The sequence below is a fragment of the Pygocentrus nattereri genome, chromosome 20 (genome assembly GCF_015220715.1).
Source record: "Pygocentrus nattereri isolate fPygNat1 chromosome 20, fPygNat1.pri, whole genome shotgun sequence".
Taxonomy (NCBI): Eukaryota; Metazoa; Chordata; class Actinopteri; order Characiformes; family Serrasalmidae; genus Pygocentrus; species Pygocentrus nattereri.
Window position 1 is genome coordinate 2,571,958 of NC_051230.1, and position 25,366 is coordinate 2,597,323.

The following is a 25,366-nucleotide window of genomic DNA, read 5'->3' on the forward strand; positions in this document are numbered from 1 at the left end:
TTGTATTTTAAGCATATCATAATATCTTGCATTTATATTTCATTTATATTTATATGCCACTTCATTCATTTGGACATGTTATTCTTTTATTCTGTGTATTCTTTTACTTTGTTACATTTATTCACTCCTTCTAGATTTTGTATCTTATAGATATCGTATCTACAGGTGTGCTCAAAATATACTTGTACAGTGAAAATAAAGATATTTCATCTTTAGCTGCATGTAAACCTCTGATCACCTAACAGGTCCAGTAGACAGCAGTGCGTGAGTCATCCCAAGAGATCCGTGCCAAGCAGACATGCTAATTTGATGTTTTTTTCATGTCAAGAAATCACAGTTTTCTCTCCGACATTTTCAGGGTCCTTAAAGCATTCCCGTCCACCCCGTCACACAAGCCAGATACAGAAACAGTTTGTATGACGTTTTTTGCAACATGCACAGTAAAGTCATGCAATTATCTGTTGACAAATTGACGTTAGAAGGTCTAGATGACATTCTAACGGATATTAGCCCGGAATGTTCCACCCTGTCGCGTAACTTCAGTCTGAAGCGGATGTACTTTTCTGTCTTGTTCGGCACAAACGATTAAAAAGGGATCAAGATTTTTTTGCTAAGCGCAGTTTTTCATTTGAGACAGTGGCAGACAAAAGCAACAAATTGTCAGTATATGATAAAAGCAGCTTTTGCACCCAAAGTGAGGAAAATAAGTATTTGAACACCCTGTTCTCCCACTTAGAAATCATGGAGGGGTCTGAAATTTTCATCTTAGGTGCACGTCCACTGTGAGAGACATAATCTAAAAAAAAAAATCTCTGGAAATCACAATGTGTGATTTTTAAATAATTTATTTGTGTGTTACTGCTGCAAATAAGTATTTGAACACCTGTCAATCAGCAAAAATTCTGGCCCTCAAAGAGGCCCTGTTAGTCCGCCTCTAAAAAGTCTGCCTCCACTCCACTTATTATTCTAAATTAGAAGCACCTGTTTGAGGTCTTTAGCTGCATAAAGACACCTGTCCACCCCACACAATCAGTAAGACTCCAACTACTAACAGGGCTAAGACCAAAGAGCTGTCCAAAGACACCAGAGACAAAATTGTAGACCTCCACAAGGCTGGAAAGGGCTACCGGGCAATTGCCAAGCAGCTTGCTGAAAAAAGATCAACTGTTGGAGAAATTATGAGAAAATGGAAGAAGCTAAACATGACGGTCAGTCTCCCTCGGACTGGGGCTCCATGCAAGATCTCACCTCGTGGCGTATCAATGATTCTAAGAAAGGTGAGGAATCAGCCCAGAACTACAGGAGCTGGTCAATGACCTGAAGAGAGCTGGCACCACTGTTTCCAAGGTTACTGTGGGTAATACACTAAGACGTCATAGTTTAAAGTCATGCATGGCACGGAAGGTTCCCCTGCTTAAATCAGCACACGTCCAGGCCCATCTTCAGTTTGCCCATGACCATTTGGATGATCCAGAGGAGGCATGGGAGAAAGTTCTGTGGTCAGATGAGACCAAAATAGAACTTTTTGGTCTTAATTCCACTCGCCGTGTTTGGAGGACGAAGAATGATGAGTACCAGCCCAAAAACACCATCCCTGCTGTGAAGCATGGGGGTGGATGCATCATGCTTGGGGGGGGTTTCTGCACATGGGACAGGACGACTGCACTGTATTAAGGAGAGGATGACCGGGGCCATGTATTGCGAGATTTTGGGGAACCACCTCCTTCCCTCAGTTAGAGCAGTGAAGATGGGTCATGGCTGGGTCTTCCAACATGACAATGACCCAAAGCACACAGCCAGGATAACCAAGGAGTGGCTCCGTAAGAAGCATATCAAGGTTCTGGAGTGGCCTAGCCAGTCTCCAGACCTAAACCTTATAGAAAATCTTTGGAGGGAGCTCAAAGTCCATGTTTCTCAGCGACAGCCCAGAAACCTGGCTGATCTAGAGAAGATCACTGAGAAAAGGAGACGGACACATCAAACAAAGAAGCTGGACAATGGACTGACCACCCTAGAGTCCAGACGTCAGCACCACTGAATGGGTTTGATTACTTCAGAAAATCATCAACCAGCTTCTAAGACTGAGCTTTGGAGGTGTGGAAATGGAAATTAAATAAATGAAAGATGATTTTGGACTTGTACACCATACTGGCTAACAGTAAACACGTTTGTATTAGTTTACTCGCTCCTGATTTAAAACACACAGCAATGAAAACACTTTACACACCAAGTCGATAACCAGTTTAGTGATTTCCCAACTGTAGCACGTCAACTAAATCTGGTAATTAACTGATGCGTTGAATCGGTTTGAGTTTGGGCAGGAAAAGTCATCAAACTGTGCAGGAATCTGGTCTTCCAGGAATGCAGTGTCCCACTTTTGCACCAAGGGAACAGCATTAAAAGGGGCCTTTTATGGTGTTATGTAGCTTTTTGTGTCTGTAAGGAGTGCGCAAAGTCACAAAGCTCAGAGTTCACGCCAGAAAAGTTCAACCACTTTTCTCAGCTGCCCGAAACGCCTTGTTGGAATTCCGGCCTTTTTCCTTTGTTACAAGATGACGTCATCTCATAACACAGTCCTTACTGCCCGCCTACCGGTGAGCTCGGCCACCTCGCACAGTGCACAGTGGCTATTGGAGGAGGACGATTGTGTTCACCGCTGTATCCATGTAGAGAAGATGCTGACCGGACTTTCAGGATCCACTCTGGATCAAACTGATCCAGGAGAGCCAGAGCCGCTGGAGAAGGGTCTGTCTACAGACTGCAGGACAGGGGCGGAACATGGAGGGGCAGAACATGGAGGGGCGGAACGGCTCTAGAGGTTGACCAATCAGAACAGAGTCTGTGTACTGACCAATCAGAGCACACTGGACTCATCAGGAGGTGGGGCTTAAAGACACAGGAGGCTCTAACAGAGAGTTTCAATCAGAGGGTGAATAGAAATGTACAGTATGTGGAAAATAATGTGTTTTTGGAACTTGTAAATCTGTTCTAGGACACCACAACGATAACATTGAGCATTAAAAATGAGCAAAACCATTTAACTGTCTGTGATTCAGTCCCAGCAGTGTAAACAGCAGTTTTCCCAAGTTTCTTACTGATTGCATCTCCGTTGTGATAAAGGCAGTGATGGAATCATCCAGCTGTCAGTGTGTTTCAGTAAAAGCGAACATAAACACCTTCTCTCTCCTCGGCTAGCACATTTACTGAGTCTGGGAGTGCTGTTTTCAGCTGTGCTAACGTACATTAGTCCATGTTTATAGATAGCAGTGTATCATACAGTGTCAGAAACAAGTCTATCAGACATACTCAGGTTCTACAGTGGTTTTAAGGTCTGACTGTGGAGCTTAAATCAGTTTCTCCAGGTGAAAAGTTGGTATTTGTTCCTTTTCATAACCGAATGTTTTAAAACAGAGCAGTAGAGTAAAAGCCTGGAGGCGAGGCGGGGTGTGTGGAGTCAGTCCAGCTTAGAACACATCATTTCGGTGGATTATGGTTCAGTTATGTTCCCTGGCTAAAGGTACTGAGATGGACCCTGGAGGGTTCCACCCCAGTGACAAGACGCATTGACCCAGTGACAGTTTGCTACCTTTATTTATGAGAATGTAGGGTTCATTTTAACTGTGTGTAAATGTACGCAAATGGGCCACCCTGTGTCTTTTTCTAAAGCCCATAAGGTCAACACAATCTTCAGTACAATCCTATTCAGCCCACCAAATTATTTACATTTTCTTTCAATGTTAGCTCATTTCACAATGAGCTGCACTACAATCTCCAGCATGCACTGCAACATAATGAGTCCTCCCATCTCCCTAAAGCAGTCTATGGGACAACAGTTACACCTCAAATCTATCACACCAGTCTCACCACCAAACCCAATAGATGCATTTCAGCTGCCTCTATTTTGGTCCAGAAAAGTCTGAAGGTCCAGACTGAACAAGGTGGGTGTGAAAGCACCCTTAGTGATGTGCCATAAAGTGGTCAAGACTGTGGAGCAATGGGATTCAGCTCACTGTAATGAAAACACTGTGATTAGATTAAATGATCCAGCTACAGGTTTTATATGGACTGTTCCTTGGGTGGTTTTTAGGGGGTTCCCAAGTGACTATGCGTTGTAAAAAATGAATGGGGGTCAATGGGAGAAACAAGGGATGGAAAAAATGGCACGTAGAGGAGTGAGGGTCAGTATGGCTGTGGAAATAGAGCTTGGGCACCTGCCCTGAGTGAGTATATGTAGTTTGGTGACTGTCGGGCAAAGAAATAATTGTGCTTGTTCGTGGGTGACAATGAAACGTGGGTCTATGGGAGGAAAAGGGCTGAAAAAACAACACATAGAGGAGTGCAGGTCAGTATGGCTGTGGATTAGAGCTAGGGGACCTGCCCTGAGTGAGTATATACAGTTTGTGGCTGTCGGGCAAAGAAATACTTGTTCTTGTGAGGGGGCATGGATGAATGGGAGTCTATGGGAGACATGAGATGAGGAGAAACAAGGGGATGAGAAAAAAGATAAACAAATATCGGAGTCATGCTGGGAGGCCTGCCCTGAGATTGTATAGGCGAAATGGTGTCTTTCACTCAAGCAGCACAATACAGTAGATTGACGTGTGATATTTTACCCCATTAATTCCTATGGGAAAAAATTCGGAATATAAAGAAGATTGTATAAAACTGTAAGTCAGATCAAAAAGCTGTATATAAGTGCACAATTCCCAATCAGACCGAGCATTCCGGAGTTGGAATGGTGTTGATATCGCAAAAACTACTGGACAGGTTAGCTCAACTCTGGTTTTAGCAGATGTATTCCTGAAATCAGGCGGTGGTGCAGCCCCCTTAGCAACCCCACCTCCCACGTCGCTGGATTGGCGATAACATAACCAGCACTAACATTTCCTTCATTTCTTCTTCAAAGAAGCAGTTTATAAGCGCCACCCTATTGTTATGAGATGCAGAACCGGAAGAGCAGATTTAGCACAGTGGGCACTCTTTTGCGACGGAGTTCGAGGTGAACATACTAACATGCTCCATTCTTCAAGCAGAGTCTTTTCTCTCTGTTCATTTCCAGCTCTTTCCTTGTTTCCCCCTCCGTCTCTCCTCTATCTCTACCATCTAACATCTCCCTCTGTCTCTCTGCTCTGCCTTCAGGTTTGAAGGCTCCGTATATGAGGTGATGTGGGTGGATTTCGAGATGGATAACTTCATCACCCTGCAGGCGTCGCAGGCCGTTCGCTGGAGGATCGAATATCCGTCTACCGGAGAAACGGCCGAGGCCATCACCGTCATCTACGTCAGCCAGAGGGACGTCCTCGGAATCGTGCCTCTCGCTGAGGTTAGAGGAGCTTCTATTCTGTTCCCTTTCTGTCTTCACGACCCCGTGAAAAGAGATGGTTGCTCAAGGGTTCTTTAGTAAAGAAAATGGTTTTATATAGAACCATGAACACTCAAACAAAAACATTTGCATGATTAAAGGGTTTTTACATCATGAAATGGTTCTTCGGATTGATGGATTGTGTTGTGGATGGTTCAGTGTTTCCATAGACAGCCTTTTGGATTCTTTATAGCACCATAAAGGGTTCTTTTATCGCTACAGGTTTGACGTTGTAATAACACAAGAACCTTTTTTGGTGCTATATAAAACCCTTTTTCAAAAAATGTTCTATATACACCCATAAGTAGGCATGTGCCGTCAATCTGAAGAAACATTTCATGATGCAGAGAACCCTTAATCATGCAAAGCACTCTTTTGAATGTTCCTGGTTCTACATGGAACCTTTAAAGAACCATCATTGTGAGTGTGTACAGTTCAATACACACACGAGGACCGAAGTGTTAAGACATGCCTGGCATTTTTCTCTAATTTCCAAAACTTACTTTTTGCACTGTACTAGACTCATGTTCTACATTCAGATCCACAGAACCTCTGGAGTAGAGAGGAGATTGGTGCTACTTAGAACCGTATACAACACATTGTCCATCATTCTGAAGAACCACTTCACCACTGAAGAACCGTTTCATCAAGCAAATGTTCTTTGAGTGTTTGTGGCTCTATATAGAACGGTTATTTATAGTGTGTACATTGAAGGAACCATTCGATCTAATGAATGGTTCCTCGAATGGTGAAATGGTTCTTCAGATTGACAGAAATTGTGATGTACATGTATCTGTACAGAACCTTTCTGAAAATGGTTCCATGTAGCACCAAAAAAAGGATTCTTTTACTGTTGCAAGCTTGAAATTATAACTGTAGCAGAACCCTTTTGATGCTACATAGAACCATATACAACACATTCTCCATCATTCTGAAGAACCACTTCACCATTAAAGAACCATTTCGTCATGCAAATGGTCTTTGAGTGTTCATGGTTCTATATAGAATGGTTGTTTTTAGTGTGTACACTGAAGGAACCATCCGATCTAAAAAAATGGTTCCTTATATGGTGAAATGGTTCTTCAGACAGAAATTGTGTTGTATATGTTTCTATATAGAACCTTCTTTCATTGTTGCAAGCTTGACATTGTAACTATAGCAGAACCTTTTTGATGCTACATAGAACCACATACAACACAACCTGAGGACCTATATTGCATTTCACCATGCAAAGAACCTTTTAAGCATGCAGATGGTTCCGATGGAATAATCTTTGTTTAGGAACGTAGCTCTATTCTGGAAAACATGCTGTATATGGTTCATAAAGGGCCTTTCTAAATTGGTTCTAGGTAGCACCAACAGGGTTTAGCCATCGTTGCAAGTCAAAGAAGCTTTTCTGGTAATACATAGAGCCGTTCTTGGTAAGAGTATAAACAGCTCTTTTGATGTTTCACTGCTGTGAGTGGACAGGTGGGAGTAAAGAGAGCTGCTCTTGACCGGTGTTCAGGGTCTGAATGGGTCAGTCAGGGAAACGGACACTGGTTTTTCTTTTGATGCTGTACTTTATAAGCTTCTTTTCTACTGGTGGGTCTCAAGGTGAAGATCACTCGAGTTTGGTTTTTCTTCACTGAAGACCTTTTTAACCACTCAGCTGAGTGTAGTGTAAAAGAGGTGATATGAATTCAGTTTCATGTCCAGCCAGCTGAGCTAATTTCATCAAAAATATCACTGCTGTCCTTGATTTTATTTATTAAATTAAATTGCATTATGTAATCAATCACTCCTATTGGTCCACTCAGCCCAGCTCACATAAACCGAGTCTGTTCTACAGTTTCTCATTAGGCTGAATGAATAACCGGCTCTAAATGTAGGTATTGTGATATAAACCGAGTCCGTTCTACAGTTTCTCATTAGTCTGAATGAATAACCGACTCTAAATGTAGGTATTGTGATATAAACCGAGTCTGTTCTACAGTTTCTCATTAGGCTGAATGAATAACCGACTCTAAATGTAGGTATTGTGATATAAACCGAGTCCGTTCTACAGTTTCTCATTAGTCTGAATGAATAACCGACTCTAAATGTAGGTATTGTGATATAAACCGAGTCTGTTCTACAGTTTCTCATTAGGCTGAATGAATAACCGACTCTAAATGTAGGTATTGTGATATAAACCGAGTCCGTTCTACAGTTTCTCATTAGGCTGAATGAATAACTGACTCTAAATGTAGGTATTGTGATATAAACCGAGTCTGTTCTACAGTTTCTCATTAGGCTGAATGAATAACCGTCTCTAAATGTAGGTATTGTGATATAAACCGAGTCCGTTCTACAGTTTCTCATTAGGCTGAATGAATAACCGACTCTAAATGTAGGTATTGTGATATAAACCGAGTCCGTTCTACAGTTTCTCATTAGGCTGAATGAATAACCGACTCTAAATGTAGGTATTGTGATATAAACCGAGTCCGTTCTACAGTTTCTCATTAGGCTGAATGAATAACCGACTCTAAATGTAGGTATTGTGATATAAACCGAGTCTGTTTTACAGTTTCTCATTAGACTGAATGAATAACCGGCTCTAAATGTAGGTATTGTGATATAAACCGAGTCCGTTCTACAGTTTCTCATTAGACTGAATGAATAACCGACTCTAAATGTAGGTATTGTGATATAAACCGAGTCCGTTCTACAGTTTCTCATTAGGCTGAATGAATAACCGACTCTAAATGTAGGTATTGTGATATAAACCGAGTCCGTTCTACAGTTTCTCATTAGGCTGAATGAATAACCGACTCTAAATGTAGGTATTGTGATATAAACCGAGTCAGTTCTACAGTTTCTCATTAGACTGAATGAATAACCGACTCTAAATGTAGGTATTGTGATATAAACCGAGTCCGTTCTACAGTTTCTCATTAGGCTGAATGAATAACCGACTCTAAATGTAGGTATTGTGATATAAACCGAGTCCGTTCTACAGTTTCTCATTAGGCTGAATGAATAACCGACTCTAAATGTAGGTATTGTGATATAAACCGAGTCCGTTCTACAGTTTCTCATTAGACTGAATGAATAACCGGCTCTAAATGTAGGTATTGTGATATAAACCGAGTCCGTTCTACAGTTTCTCATTAGACTGAATGAATAACCGGCTCTAAATGTAGGTATTGTGATATAAACCGAGTCTGTTCTACAGTTTCTCATTAGACCGAATGAATAACCGGCTCTAAATGTAGGTATTGTGATATAAACCGAGTCTGTTCTACAGTTTCTCATTAGACTGAATGAATAACCGACTCTAAATGTAGGTATTGTGATATAAACCGAGTCCGTTCTACAGTTTCTCATTAGACTGAATGAATAACCGGCTCTAAATGTAGGTATTGTGATATAAACTGAGGTTTGGACTCTAAAGTTTACTTCTAGCCTCATTGTGTCACACATGATCTGACTGATCAATAAAGTTGATTAGCTGGATCAGCAGTGTTAAATTATGGGGTCTCTCAAGCTGGATGGTGGGTGACCACTGGGATAAACACACAAATCCTGTCTGCCTGCTGTTTCACTGGAGCTAATACACAGCGCCATGTGAGTGTGTGTGTGTGTGTGTGTGTGTGTGTGGTCAGAAGGTTGAGTTCCTCAGAATGATTTTTGTCACCCAGTCAGGATGAGTTCAGATTAACTGCAGTGTTAGTGGGATGGTCTGTGTGGTGTCCAGCCTGAGGTCGTTATGCATGCCACGTTAAATGAACAAGCTTAAAGTCGCTGTCACATCTTTAATTTTTCACTTGAAAGACCACAAAGTGCACCCCCCCATCCCACACACACACACACACACACACACACACACACACACACACACACACACACACACACACACACAGACACACACAGACTGAACAGAATTAGACCCCAGTTGCTGCGTCTGCCCACCATTAACTTTAACTCTGCTTTGGCTTAGTGGTATTAGCTTGTGCATTAGCACACTGCAGTGTTAGTGTTGACAAGAATTTTAAATGTGGTTTTAGTCTTAGAGTCTTAGTCATTTACATTGGTTTACAGTCTAATTTTAGTCTAATTTTAGGCAAATTTCATCCAGGGGTTCACAACTCCAGTCCTGGAGATCCAGTGTCCAGTATAGTTTGGTGAGCTTGACTCTGGCCTTTAGACATTCCATACTGACATACGTGCTATCGTTTATTATATATATATATATATATTTCATAACTTATTACTGTACAACTGTACATCAGAATAGTGCAGTACTAGTGTATATCGTTTATATGTGTATATTCAGAGTCGTTGTAAACATATATTTATATATTTCTGTTTCTTCTTAGATATTTCTATATTTTTAGTATTCAAATTCTATAAGATTTGAAGATTTTCACTCACTTTTCCTCTGTGTAAATATGATGTGACAATAAACGTGATTTGATTAGATTTTTGTATATATATATATATATATATATATATATATATATATGTTAAGTGTTTGATAATCTTTTGTTTTTTGGATAAAATGTTGCAGTGTTGCTGAGTTAAGAAGTAAACAGAGTCGTTCTGAGCGGTTTGGTGTGAAAGGCTCTGTTCTAGATAAACTTACTGAGTCAGAGCTGCTCACAGTGGTGGTGATAGGAACCAGACGTCTCCCTCTAAAAGCCCCTCACAGAAAGTTCTACATGAACTGGTTGTGAATTCACTGAAAATGTGTTACACTTTATTCTGTTTAGAGTTGATAATATATTCAAACTGTATTTCAATTTGCTCCCTATTCATATAAAAGTGTCTCTCAGTCTAACTCTTCTCTTCTCCACTCGGAGGAAAAGAGTGCATATAAAACTGTTACAGCAGCGAAAACATCTCATAAGTCTCTTTTTGTTTCTACACTTGAGAGGAAAATTGTGCCTCGTAAGTAAAGCAGTATTATACAGTCTCTCACTAACACACACACACACACACACACACACACACACACACACACACACACACACACACACACGATTACATTCCTTCCCCACTTTACGCCTCAAATAGGATCTTTAGCACCCCCCACCCCCTACACCTCCACATGGGCTGAGCTCCAGCACCCTCCTCCATCTCCACAAACACCCTGCTGTGACCTTCAGAAAGGTCAGGCTGGTTTTTACTGTACCTCCAGCAGGGGTGGAATCTCTCAGCCCAGAGACAGCGCCCCCTACTGAGCTACACAACTCCAGCTGAGCTACTGCCAGGCATGTGAGATTGTGGGAGATATACTTTCTTCCAATAGCGCCATCTACCTACTTACAATCTTACTGGGGGACTGGGGGGAGATGCTTATTAAGATCAGAGGACATCATGCAAGAGTTCACCAACAAACATCGACAAACCAAGTGACTGCAGACTCTAGAATATTCTCATTTACACTGTTTTTTTGTTGGTGTTTGGTGGAGAACGGTGGTGTTTGGATTTGGAAAATGTTGGTGTGTGGTGAAGAATGATGGTGGTGGATAGATAATGATGGTGTTTAGTGCAGAATGATGTTTTTTTGGACAAGGTTGGTGTGTGGTGAAGAATGGCGGTGTGTGGTTAATGAAGACGGTGTTTGGGGATGAAAAGTGGTGTTTGTTGGAGAAAGTTTGTGTGTGGTTAGACATGATGGTGTTTGCTAGAGAATGATAGTGTTTAGTGTAGAACGATGGTGTTTTTTGGCGAAGGTTGGTGTTTGGTTAAGAGTGGTAATGTTTGGTGGACAATGATGGTGTTTGGTGATGAAAATTTGTGTGTGGTTAGGCATGATGGTGTATGGTTAAGAATGATGTTTGGTATTAAATTTTGGTGTTTGGTGGTGAGTGGTGGTGTTTAGTGAAGAATGGTGGTGTTTGTTGGATATTGATTGTCTTTGGTGGAGAATGGTGGTGTTTAGTGATGAAAGTTTGTGTCCTGGTAGGCATGATGGTGTGTGGTTAAGAATGGTGGTGTTTGGTGGAGAATGGTGGTGTTTGGTGGAGAAAGTTTGTGTCCTGGTAGGCATGATGGTGTGTGGTTAAGAATGGTGGTGTTTGGTGGAGAATGGTGTTGTTTGGTGGAGAAAGTTTGTGTGTGGTTAGGCATGATGGTGTGTGGTAATGCATGATTGTGTGTGGTTAAGAATGGTAGTGTTTGGTGGAGAATGGTGGTGTTTGGTGGAGAATGGTGGTGTTTGGTGGAGAAAGTTTGTGTGTGGTAATGCATGATGGTGTGTGGTTAAGAATGGTAGTGTTTGGTGGAGAATGGTGCTGTTTTGTGGAGAATAACGATGTTTGGTGGAGAATGGTGGAGTTTAGTGGACAATGGTGGTGTTTGTTGGAGAATGATGGTGTTTGGTGGATAATGGGGCTATTTGTTGGAGAACGATGGTGTTTGGTGGATAATGGAGCTGTTTGTTGGAGAATGATGGTGTTTGGTGGATATTGGGGCTGTTTGTTGGAGAACGATGGTGTTTGATGGAGAATTACAGTATCTTCAAACACCTGAAGAGCAATATGACCTCGTGTTTGCCCCTCGTGGATAAGACTGGCGACACCTGGGCTATACTCGTAAACAAAATGCCAGAAGGGTTCCTTGTAGCAGCAGCATCGAGGAACCTTTTACTGAATGGTTCTTCTGAAAGCTCATTTGAAACCACTCAGTTGAAAGGTTTCTTTGTTGAGAACCTTTGTTGGCACTTTATTTTCAGTGCTATTTTAATATAAAAGCCTTTGGGTCAGAACGTCTTGTGAAACTTTCGACTGACCTGAAACGAACAGCCGCATGAGTTTTGAAACTTCTGACACTTCTACTGTGTTTTCTGGAGTGAAGAGAAGAAGAAGCGAGAGTAATTTCGCTCTGATGTGTGTTAGGTGTCTCCATCACCTCCGACACACACATATAACAGCCAATCATAAATGGTCAGAAGATGAAAGAGCCAATCAGCAGGTGTGTTAGCTTTCATGTCCGGCCTTTCTGAGCTGCAGTAATGGCCGGTGCTTGTTAGAGTGGACCACACGCTCGGAGAGGGTTGTTGGAGTAGTGTGAAGTGGTTTTATGCCTCAGAAGTCAGTGCTTTCGCCGTGTCGCCGAAACATTTCGGTGCATTTGCGGGTAAAATAGCGTTTCTTATTTCAGTGTGTGATATCACAGCGGCCTGCGCTCGCTTTGTGCATGAAATGAGGCGTAGTGGTGAAAGTGCTGTGCTGTGGTCAGGAGTGGACGCCGAGTTCCTTTAGAGCTGTGGGTTATTAGCTGTAATTTAGCCTCCTGTCTGTGCGGAGCTGCTATTTTCCGCCGGGAGGAGGAGGGGAGGTGGACGAGGGAGATGCTCAGAAATTGGATCTGAGAGTATGTATGTGTGGAGCTGCTGCTTTATGGCTGGAGTAGAAGGCCGTTACTCAGCCGAGAGCTTGTTACGGAGGTTTTAGTCAAAACACACACAGTCACACAGCCTAACGCACTTCTCTGGCTCTTGTAATGGAGCTGTGTGGCTGATGTAGCTAACATGCAGGCTTAGGATGTAACAGAATACACAAATGAATATCTGTATTCAGTCCAAGTTACATTCTGTAAAGTAAATATTCAGAATCCAGTTCATTTTTTTTTATTTTTTAAATAAAAATAATCAAAGGAAACGGCATCAATCCTTGTTTATTAACTACGGCGTGTAGTAAACAAGCTTCTCACACACATTCTAAAGCCTGAGTGGACTGATAAATCTCTCTATTGCTCTCTGTACTCGGTCTCCCTTCTTCTCTTCTTTATTTCTTTTTCTCTCTCTCCTCCCTCTCTCTGTACTTTCTCTTCTCTCTCTGGGTTTCTCGGCCCTGTATTGTCTCTCTTTTTCCTTCTTTCTCTCTCTTTTCTCTCTGTCTCATCTTCTCTTTCCCCTCATTTGTCTTTCATCTCCTTCTTTTGTCTCTTCCGTTTCTTTCTTCCTCCGTCTCTCTCGCTCTCTCTCTTTCTTCCTCTCTCTCTCATTCTCTCTACTTTCTCTTTCCTCTGCTTCTTTCTGTTTTCCTTCTCTTCTCTCTTTCTTCCTGTCTCTCTCTCTCGTTCTTCTCTCTTTCTTCCTCTCTCTCTCATTCTTCTCTCTCTTTCTTCCTCTCTCCCCCCTCTCCCCCCTCTCCCCCCTCTCTTTCATTCTGTTTACTTTCTCTTTCCTCTGCTTCTCTTTCTGTTTTCCTTCTTTTCTCTCTCATTCTTCCTCTCTCTCTCTCATTCTTCTCTCTTTCTTCCTCTCTCTCTCTCTCTCTCTCGTTCTTCTCCCTTTCTTCCTCTCTCTCTCTCATTCTTCTCTCTTTCTTCCTCTCTCCCCCTCTCTCTCTCTTTCATTCTGTTTACTTTCTCTTTCCTCTGCTTCTCTTTCTCTTTTCCTTCTTTTCTCTCTCATTCTTCCTCTCTCTCTCTCATTCTTCTCTCTTTCTTCCTCTCTCTCTCTCTCTCTCTCTCTCGTTCTTCTCTCTTTCTTCCTCTCTCTCTCTCTCTCTCTCTCTCTCGTTCTTCTCTCTTTCTTCCTCTCTCTCTCTCATTCTTCTCTCTTTCTTCCTCTCTCCCCCCTCTCTCCCCCTCTCTCTCTCTTTCATTCTGTTTACTTTCTCTTTCCTCTGCTTCTCTTTCTGTTTTCCTTCTTTTCTCTCTCTTTCTTCCTCTCTCTCTTTCTTCCCCTCTCTCTCTCTCTCTCTCTTTCTCTCTTTGTTCTCTCTGTCTTTCTCTCCTCTGTATTCTCTCTCTACCCCCTCCTCTCTGTGTGAGTTTTCCCAGTGGAGTCTCAGACAGCAGCCCAGTGTCTGAACAGTAATTAATTCTTAATTGGAACACTTGTTTATCTTTGTTGTTTGAAGATTCGGATGAGTCGCTGAATTACCCAGCGGGCCATGCAGCAAGGAGGGGTGGGGGGGTGGGGGCGGAGCTTTCAGCTGCACTGCTTAATGCCAGTCTGGAGCATGTTTGTTTATATTAGAGTGAGAGAGAGAGAGAGAGAGAGAGAGAGAGAGAGAGGGAGGAATAAAGATGCTAAACAGCGACTGCATTCACAATTAAAAAGTCGTCGTAGTAATATACAGTTGCTATGGAGACGGAAAAAAGCAGAAACATGCTTTAATTGTAGTTGGTAATTATAACTGTCATTTCCATATTCACGCTTGCTTTTCCGGTTCATTCCGAGACGCTCCGGCTGAAGCGAGACAGACAGCATTTTCTCTCCGGATGTTTCTCGATGTTTCAACATCAGAGTCATTATTACTGTGTATGTTAAAGGTAAAGAGAACTATTACAGTGCAGAGGGAGATTTGCATAAATCAGAGGTCGGCAACGTGGCTCTGGTGCTGCATGCGGCTCTTTTACTGACCTGTTGCGGCTCCACAATCAGAATCAGATCAGCAGGTAATAATAAAATAATCCTCCTCTACAGTAAAATAAAGCTCTGCTGATCCTTCAACACAGTTTAACAGTAAATGGTCTTAAACGCTGGAGTTAATGTAGAACTGCTGATTCACCCTTTAACCCTGAAGATCAGCGCAGACGGCTGGTCACCATAGCAACACAGACAACAGTCTTGCCCGGCTAGTATCTAACGAAAATTTATAGTCACTCCAGCTGGTTTCCTGATACGTTTAATCTGCAGCGAGAAACTGACAAACACTAAAAAGTCACTTTACCTTCTTGGCTGTAAACGTGCCTCAGTGTGTGTTAATGTACTGATACAGGCTAAACATATAATATAAACACAAACCCAGACTCGCTCTGCTCTGCTTTCAGCTTCAGCTCAGCTGTAGCCGCTTTTCTCGCATCTCCAGCAGGAAACTTTTCCACAATAGTTGAACAGTTTGTTGTAAAATGTCTCTCAGCGTTCGACTTTCTACGAGGCAGAAGTCGCTTCTCATTCTCCAGCTCCTTGTTTGAATTCTTCCGTTCCACCTTAAACAGTGCAGCAGTTACATTCTGGTACACTCAGGCTCCATTTAAGGCGGAACAGGAAAATCAGAACGAGAAGCTGGAGAAAGAGAAGCGACTTCAGCCTCGTAAAAAGTCGAACGCTGAGAGACATTTTACAACAAACTGTTCAACTATTGTGGAAAAGTTTCCTGCTGGAGATGCGAGAAAAGCGGCTACAGCTGAGCTGAAGCTGAAAGCAGAGCAGAGCGAGTCTGGGTTTGTGTTTATATTATATGTTTAGCCTGTATCAGTACATTAACACACACTGAGGCACGTTTACAGCCAAGAAGGTAAAGTGGACATAAAATGTTGTGGCTCCCAGGGTGGTTCTTAACATTTGGGTTACGACTCCTGGCATAAATGCATATCCAGAAATTGTGCCTACGCACCACATAATCTTTGTTTCAGTACTACATAGTGAAAAATGTAGAGGGAACCGGACATTACTACTACACGACACAAAATATGGTAGTAAAAGTGATGCTTATATTTAGAACCATGAGTTCAATATAGAACCATTTCATGACTAAATGGTTCTTTGTATGGATTCATATAGAATGTTGTACAACCCCGTTTCTAGAAACGTTGGGATGCTGTGCAAAATATAGATAAAGACTAAATACAGTGATATGCAAATCACGTAAACCCCTTACAGAAACAAAGATGAGGAGGGGTTCAGCACTCTGAAAGACTGCATAGACAAATACACCAATTCAAGAACATGTTTCTCAACGTAAAATAGCAAAAACTTGGGGATTTCGTCATCTATGATGCATTATAGCACTCAAACATTCAGAGTATCCAGAGAAATCTCTGTATGTAAGGGACAAGGCCAAAACCAGTACTGGCTGGCTGATCTTCAGGCCTTCGGGTGGCACTGCATTAAGAACAGATATGATTCTGTAGTGGAAATCACTGCTTGGGCTCAGGAACACTTCTGAAAGCCACTGTCGCAGTTATTGTGTCTATCCATCCATCCATCCATTTTCTAAGCCGCTTCTCCGTCAGGGTCGTGGGGGGTGCTGGAGCCTATCCCAGCAGTCTTCGGGCGGAAGGCAGGATACACCCTGGACAGGTCGCCAGTCCATCACAGGGCAGACAGACACAGACAGTCACTTACACCTAGGGGCAATTTAACACGTCCAATTGGCCTGACTGCATGTCTTTGGACTGTGGGAGGAAACCGGAGGAAACCCACACAGACACGGGGAGAACATGCAAACTCCATACAGAGAGGACCCCGGTCACCCGGCTGGGGAATCGAACCCAGGCCCTCCTCGCTGTGAGGCGAAAGCGCTACCCACCACACCGCCCTATTGCGTCCATGCATGTAAATTAAAACTTGCAACATGCAAAGAATAAACCATATATAAACAGGATCCAGAAATGCTGCCACCTTCTCTGGGCCTGAGCTCATTTAAGATCGACTGATGCAAAGTGGAAAAGTGTCCTGTAATCCAATCACTGTGTCCTGTAATCATGGTCACTTCGGGGCTAATCAGGAGAGGGATCATCTGGCTTGTGATCAGTGCACAGTTCAAATGTCAGCATCTGTAATGGTTTAGGGGAGGCATTAGTGCACATGGTGAAATGAAAAGTATGATAACGGAGACGCCGAACTGACGAGCAGCTGAAATCCTGTATTGAGCATGAGCTGGAAAACATTTGACTTTCAGAACAACAGCAGCATCTCCTCGGTTCCCAAACGCTTACAGAGCGCTGTTAAAAGAAGAGGTGATGAAGCACAGCGCTAAACAGGCCTCCCAACTTTTTTGGAATGTGTTGCTGGCATATGGTCCATTCTCCATTTGGAGTGGGAATTCAGGTGAATACATTTTTAAAGAATTCCTTTCATCCCAAATGTAAATAATCTTAATATCTCCGTTTACATCTCCTATCATACATGTAGAAAGGAGAGCTGAATTCCACACATATGTTACAGTCACTGGTGTATGAATATGGTGTAACGCCAGTGACAGTGACTCCAGTGACATTCCGGTTAAAACTGAGGACTCTGTAAATCGGCTGACTCGTTGGAGTCAGGTGACCTTATGTAACTATTTATCAGTAATAAAATGACACGGCATTATGCTGATTAAATTTTAATTGCCCAGCCATTAAAGTGCAAAACACCAGTGATGCATAGGGGTTATGAGCTGCCTGATAAACAGAATTATTAATAAATTAATTAAATATAGTGAGCAGATGTGGACTCGCCTTCTCAGGCCTCAGATGCTTCCTCTCTGATGAGCCTCGACCCAAAGAGGCAGTTTAATAGAGCTGAAAATACTGAGGTAAAAACGCAAAATAAGAGTCCTGGTAACACCAGTGACCACAATCTCTGAGTCAAATGCATTTTATATATATTTATTTTATGTTTTTTGTTTTTATTTACATTTTACACAACCTTTTTTGGGTTTTAATATGGTTCTGTATAGCACCAACAAGGGTTCTCCAGTTGTTACAACGTTGATATTATAACTATAGCAGAACCCTTTTTGGTGTTATATATCAGAGTCTCCATCAGTCCATGCAAATACCATTTAATCACGCTAATCGTTCTACACAGAACTTGTGGTTCTAAATGGAATCAGTGCCTTTATTAAAGAACCCTTAAAGAACCATCTTTTTTGTGGACTGTATATATGGGTTCTTGCAGTGTTAAAGGTTAATCGTATCAACACAGGCAGCTTCAGCATAATATCCTTAATTTTTTCTTATGAATATTTGTTTATATATTAATTTAATGCTCTCCCGGCTGCACAGGCAGCACCGGCCTAATTTAAATATCCTTTTTATATTCGTCTAAATATTTGCATAATGATCTCCAGACATGAGCGAATATTTAAAAGACTTTATGTACTGTCTCATTTTTATTGTGCTCTTGTTCTCCTTTAAATTCAGTACTTTATAAGTTGAACGTATGTATTATGTTGGGTAATGTATAGAAGAATTAAAGATAATTTAATATGATTATTAGTAGAAACTAATAATGGATTAATTAATTTACTTAAACGCATGAAGTTCAGTTCAGCATCTCCCAAGAAACGAGCGCCGTAAATAAACTCGACTCTAAAGTTTAAAAGCATTAAAAATCGATATTAGAGCTTATAAACAAGATTTAATATCTATTTCTCTTTCTCTCCCTCTTCCTTTATTCTCTCCCTTCTTTCTCTCTCTTCTCTCTCTGTCCCTTCTCCCTTAGTTTCCTTTTCCCTCTCCCTTCGCTCCCTCCTTTTCATCCTCTCACTTTCTCTCGTTTTTTTTTCTCTTTCTTTCTCTTTGCATCTCTCTCTCTATTTCTGTCCTTCTCTCTTTCTATATTTCCTTTCCCCCTCTCTCTATTTCTCTTTCTCTCCCCCCTCGTTTTCTCTGTTTTTATTTCTCTCTATTTGTCTTGCTCTCCTCTCTTTTATTCTCTCCCTCATCTTTCTCTCTCCCTCCTTCTCATCCTCTGTCTCTCTCTATCTTTCTGTATTTCTCTTCTCCCTCTCTTTATTTCATTCTCTCTTTCTTTTTCTCTGCCATCTCTCTCACTTCCTCTTGCCCTGTCTCTCTTTCGCTCTAACCTCTTTTTCTCTTTCTCTCTCTGGTGTCTTACTCTGATGTTGTTCACCTCCTCCTTTCTCATTCTCTCAATCCTCTTCTCTCTTTCTCTGAGTCTCTTTCTATTTCTGTTCTTCTCTCTCATTCTATTTTTCTTTCTTTCTTTCTTTCTTTCTTTCTTTCTTTCTTTCTTTCTTTCTTTCTTTCTTTCACTTCCTCTTTCTACCCTCTCTCTTTTTCTCTCCCTTTCTCTTTCTTTCTCTTTCTTTCTCCACTGTCTTACTGTGTTGGTGTTCACCTCCTCCTTTCTCGTCCTCTATCTATTTTTGATCTCTGTCTTTCTCTGTGTCTCTTTCTTTTTCTGTTCTGCTCTTCTCTTTTTCTTTTCATCTCCATTCTTTCTTTCTTTCTTTCTTTCTTTCTTTCTTTCTTTCTTTCTTTCTCCTGTCTTACTCTTTTATTCACTTTTCCTATTTTTCATCCTCTCTTTTGTTCTCTCATTCTTTTTCTATCTTTCTCTCTATGTCTCTCTCTCTCTCTCTCTCTCTCTCTATTTCTCTCATTTCCTCTTCTCCGCCATCCTTTCCTCCCTGTCTCTTTCGCTTCCTCTCATTCCTCCTCCCTCATTAGCTCAGAGAGAGAGAGGGATAGAGGGATAGAGGGAGAGGGGGATGAATGTAGCCCTGCTCTATATTTATCCTGTGCCGTAGAGGATCTGCCATGCAGGCCGTAATAACGCCGTGTGATGAATGAATGTTTCCCACGGGTCAGAAAATGAGAGGGAAGCAGCAGCGCCGCTGAAAGGGCTCTGTGGTCCTGAGCTCATGGAAATTCAGAGGTTTTTGTGCGAATTCAGAAGCTTTAGATGCAAATTATGAGGCTTTCTCTGTAAATACAGATGTTTTATGAGCCAAAGTAAGACATTCTATATGTAAATTGAGATGCTGTGGAAATTTGAATGCATTGTGAATGAATTCAGATCCATGTTTAGATGGAAACCCAGATGTTTTACCTGTGAATTCAGAACCTTTAGCTGTAAATTATGATTCGTCTATAAATACAAATGTTTAATGAGAGGAATTCAGATGCTGTTTTAATGCTACTGCCTTGTGAATTAATTCACATGCATTTTTACAAGTAATCCAGACATTTTCGTGTATATTCAGATACTTTTTACATTTGCATATCGCTGCTGTTGGTACAAAACCTCGTATCTCCAAAACAGTAACTTTACAGGAGAAGGAAAAAACCTGCTTTACATTTAATGGAAGTCAGTGGAACCAGAATTTTTTCCAAGTCATTTTGGGCCGTTTCTTTTGATCCATTCATCATGAAATTTACACAGGATGTAAAGAGCAACACACAACTTCATCTTATTTTTTCACATTGAAATCCAGATAATTAAGTAAATTCAAATATTTTTTATATATAAATCCAGACTTTTTACACATAAATTCAAATATATTTTGCATTTAAATCCCGATTTTACATGTAAATTCATTTTTTTACACTTTTTTGGTGTTTAAACCCAGATTTTATACATGTAAGTTTAAAAACTTTTTTATGTGCAAATCCAGATTTTTTTGCTTTTTCATTATTGTTATTATTTTTTATTTAGGTGCTTATTTTACTGTAATTAATTATGCAGCTTTTAAACTCAAAAACATAAGTAACAGGATTAACTTAAAATTTAGTGTTCATTAATCTTGTAATATTAAGTTAGCAGAAGAATAACTTGTGTTTACATTTGTTAACTTATTAAGTTCCCTGACCTTAACGTTGAAACTTTGCTCACTGCAGATTTTTTTACACTGTGTAAAAATTCAGATTCAGATGTTTCTGCATGTAAAACTAGTTGCTTTATATCTAAATATATATATATATATGTAATGTATGTAATATGTATATGTAAATGTAGATGTTTTATGCATAAATTTAGATATATTAGACATAAATTTAGGAATTTCACATCATTCTGGAGTGTAATGTGTAATGTCAGTGGAGCGGTAACAGAGGCTCTCTGGTCTGCAGGCCTTTAGCTGAGCTGGTTATTAGAGACAGAGTTTCATTGACTGTTATTGCTTTTGTGGTGTCATAACTCCGGCGTCCAAAACAACCTCGCAACATCAGGGGGAATTTCACATGGTGAGCGCAACTAATGACATTCCAGTTAAAGAAGACCTGCAGAAAATTGTGTCTTTATCAAGTAAAATGATCTTGAATACAGTCAATAAACCTAATATCTATCTGTACGTATCTAATAATCTCCTGTTGGGATTGTTTTTAGCATATTTCAAGATGTTTAATCCTATTTCGAGACACTTTGTACTTGTTTTAAGTGATTTTACTATGTAAATTTATCTCACTATATTGGCAGATGATTCTGTGTGTTTTAAGAAATGAGCTTGAAACAAGCCAATTATCTGCCAATATACTGAGATAGTTTTACTAATAAAATGACTGAAAACAGGTAAAAATGTCCAGAAATGAGCAAAATCATCTAATAATAAGAGCACAACCATCTCAGAATGGGAAATATTACACAGGTTGACAAGAATTAAGATCATTTCAATTGACAAGATACAATTTTTTGCAGTGTTTGCTGCAGTTTTTCTGTTTTGGTATCAGAAACATGGTAATAATGTAAAGGCTGGTTTTTCATGTAACTTTAGATGTTGGTGGGATTGAAAGTTTAGAATCTGCACAATTTCTCCTTTTGTTGCAAACAGCTAAGAAAAACAATGCATACAAAATTACATCAGGTTTTATTAACAGCAGTGCTGGACAGTAACTGAGTAACTGAGTAACTGAGTAACTGAGTAAATGTAATTGGTTTCTGTACTTTAGTATTTTTGATGTATCTGTACTGAAGTTTCTCCGTTCTGGACTTTCTCCTTTCACTCCACTACATTTCAGAGTCTAATATCCGACTTTTTCCTCCTACATTTTGAGAAATCTGTCGTTCCTTTTGGTTTCTGTGTGTATAAAAACGTCACATGTCAAAACGAAAGAAGCGCAAAGCCAGAGCACCAATCAGGGCCCAGCGGTCACTTTGTTTAGAGCTGGTTTTGACCTGTTGGTCAGACCGACCCAGTGCAGCACGCGGTTCAACGTCAGCGCAGCAGCGTAAAACTTTGGGAGAGTCTGTTCAACATAAATGATGAACTAACCTAACTTTGTGTAAATAGAGCTCAATATAGAAATATGTCCACATATGCAGTCGAGACTGACGCGGCTTTTTTCTGAATTTCTACAAACACCATTTCATTTTATAGTAAATGAGTTTGGGCTGGTTTATGTTTATGAACAGACGCCTACAGATCAACATAGTAAAGGAGCTCATCTGTGATCCTGAGTTTAAAGCCAGTTTTTATTCAACTTAAACTTGGAACTAAGTTGTAAATAAATCTGAAACTGAAACTTTGCTTGTGTGTAAAAAGTGATTTCAGAGCCACTCGGTTCTCCCTGATGGAAACTGTTTACCTTCAGTGTTTTGTGCTTCTGATCATTTTAATAGACGTCAGCGTCACTAATTAATGACGTTCTATTAAAAGACTGGTTTACCAAGAGAGACGCTGGAGGACTTTCACCTGAAATGAGTTCATGAAGCCAGTCTGGTTATAAAAATGATAACAGGACATCAGAGCCAGAATTACTCTTTTAGTACTTTTACTTTATACTTAAGTACATTTGAAGGGAAATACTTCAGTACTTTTACTCAAGTGGAGGTCTAAAGGGAGGAACTTCTACTTTTACTGGAGGGATATTTTACCTTGGGGGTCTCGACTTTAACTCGGGCACAGGGTTTGTGTACGTCGTCTAACATTCGTTATCTGTGATGTGAGAGGGTTTGTGGGACTTTGTGGAAGAGTAAGGAGAGGTTCTCCGCAAAGCAGCACCATTTACGTATGTATGTATGTATTTATTTATTTATTTATTTATTTATTCATTATTCAGTGATTTCCATTATAAATATGAAGTGTGTAGGCCAGGACAAACCTAATGGAACTGATTCATTAAGAAGACAAAAGTCCTGTGGCGCTAGCACGGGCTCGCGCGGCAGACGTCAAGCCGACTCTGCGCCGAAACGTTTGAGGCTGAATCAACTTTGCTGAAAGATTAATGCACTGCGCTCTACTTTTCTTTAATTGCGCAGCATAATCGGCCATCTGTACACAATTATCATCGACTTGCCTGCTTTTAGCGGCGTGTTTATTGAGCGTCTCGGCGGGACAGGAGTGCATTGACCCCTCCGCAGCGCTGCGCTCGCTTTATACACGCCGTCATCTCTGCTTTAGAGTGGAGGGAGAGTTAACGCTGCGCTAATTGACAGCTATTAGCAGCTTTGCCGATACGCATCCAAACACCTCGCTCACGTACAGACGTGCAGGGCTTTTGTAAAGGAACAAACACGGTTAAACTACAGATAAGGGGGAAAAAATTGGGGTGCACCCACTGGAGGGATAGAACACTCTTCTGCCTGGTTTCTGTCTTTATCTGTCCACCGCTGTGGTGTTCATTCTCACTCTACTCAACAGCCTGATGGAAAACCTTTGTTTACATTTGTACTAGAAGTAATCAGATCTGAAATGAGGCGCCTGCATAGAGAACCCCTTAGTGCATCACGTGAGGTCCAGTCAGAGTGAGATGAGCAGCAGTGAGCAGTGATTGTGTTTTTAACTGCTTTAAAATGACGTCAGACTCAGGAAAACGTCCCTCACACGTCCTTATTAAAGAAGGCCGAGAGGAAGACGTCGTGATCTGAGACGCATAAGCTGGACGTCCGTCTCGCCGCCGTCTTTTAAAGATCAGAGCATGAACTTCGTCTCCTCTGCAGACCAGTTTCTGCTCCGCCGTGTTGAATGGTATAAACTCTCACTGTGACGCGACGCACGCTGAAACGTCTTAAATCTAGTCAATTAATTTAATGTTTCTCATTATGAGAAATTCTGTAATTATTTAACTTTTAGAAAATCCATGATATATGCACAGCTGCAACTTCATCACAGCAACTGAAGACCCAGGCTGAGTCAACACCCTACACTATACCAATAAGAGTCCTTGGGCAAGACTCCTAACACCACCTTCACCTACTACGCTGTAGACTGGGGTTCAGTGCCCCACCTGGGTAAACACCCTACACTATACCAATAAGAGTCCTTGGGCAAGACTCCTAACACCACCTTCACCTACTACGCTGTAGACTGGGGTTCAGTGCCCCACCTGGGTAAACACCCTACACTATACCAATAAGAGCCCTTGGGCAAGACTCCTAACCCCACCTTCACCTACTACGCTGTAGACTGGGGTTCAGTGCCCCGCCTGGGTAAACAGCCTACACTATACCAATAAGAGTCCTTGGGCAAGACTCCTAACACCACCTTCACCTACTACACTGTAGACTGGGGTTCAGTGCCCCGCCTGGGTAAACACCCTACACTATACCAATAAGAGTCCTTGGGCAAGACTCCTAACACCACCTTCACCTACTACACTGTAGACTGGGGTTCAGTGCCCCGCCTGGGTAAACACCCTACACTATACCAATAAGAGTCCTTGGGCAAGACTCCTAACACCACCTTCACCTACTACACTGTAGACTGGGGTTCAGTGCCCCGCCTGGGTAAACACCCTACACTATACCAATAAGAGTCCTTGGGCAAGACTCCTAACACCACCTTCACCTACTACGCTGTAGACTGGGGTTCAGTGCCCCACCTGGGTAAACACCCTACACTATACCAATAAGAGCCCTTGGGCAAGACTCCTAACCCCACCTTCACCTACTACGCTGTAGACTGGGGTTCAGTGCCCCGCCTGGGTAAACAGCCTACACTATACCAATAAGAGTCCTTGGGCAAGACTCCTAACACCACCTTCACCTACTACACTGTAGACTGGGGTTCAGTGCCCCGCCTGGGTAAACACCCTACACTATACCAATAAGAGTCCTTGGGCAAGACTCCTAACACCACCTTCACCTACTACACTGTAGACTGGGGTTCAGTGCCCCGCCTGGGTAAACACCCTACACTATACCAATAAGAGTCCTTGGGCAAGACTCCTAACACCACCTTCACCTACTACACTGTAGACTGGGGTTCAGTGCCCCGCCTGGGTAAACACCCTACACTATACCAATAAGAGTCCTTGGGCAAGACTCCTAACACCACCTTCACCTACTACACTGTAGACTGGGGTTCAGTGCCCCGCCTGGGTAAACACCCTACACTATACCAATAAGAGTCCTTGGGCAAGACTCCTAACACCACCTTCACCTACTACACTGTAGACTGGGGTTCAGTGCCCCGCCTGGGTAAACACCCTACACTATACCAATAAGAGTCCTTGGGCAAGACTCCTAACACCACCTTCACCTACTACACTGTAGACTGGGGTTCAGTGCCCCGCCTGGGTAAACACCCTACACTATACCAATAAGAGTCCTTGGGCAAGACTCCTAACACCACCTTCACCTACTACACTGTAGACTGGGGTTCAGTGCCCCGCCTGGGTAAACACCCT

General features: G+C 41.7%; 1 protein-coding gene across 1 annotated transcript in view; it reads left to right on the top strand.

Moving 5' to 3' along the window:
* Positions 1-25,366, top strand: part of si:dkey-215k6.1 (transmembrane protein 132D) — a 248,767-nt gene that overhangs the window by 160,920 nt on the left and 62,481 nt on the right. The window contains exon 4 of the mRNA XM_037531922.1: positions 5,140-5,323. Coding sequence (XP_037387819.1) covers positions 5,140-5,323 — 184 coding nt within the window. The remainder of the gene's footprint in view (positions 1-5,139; positions 5,324-25,366) is intronic.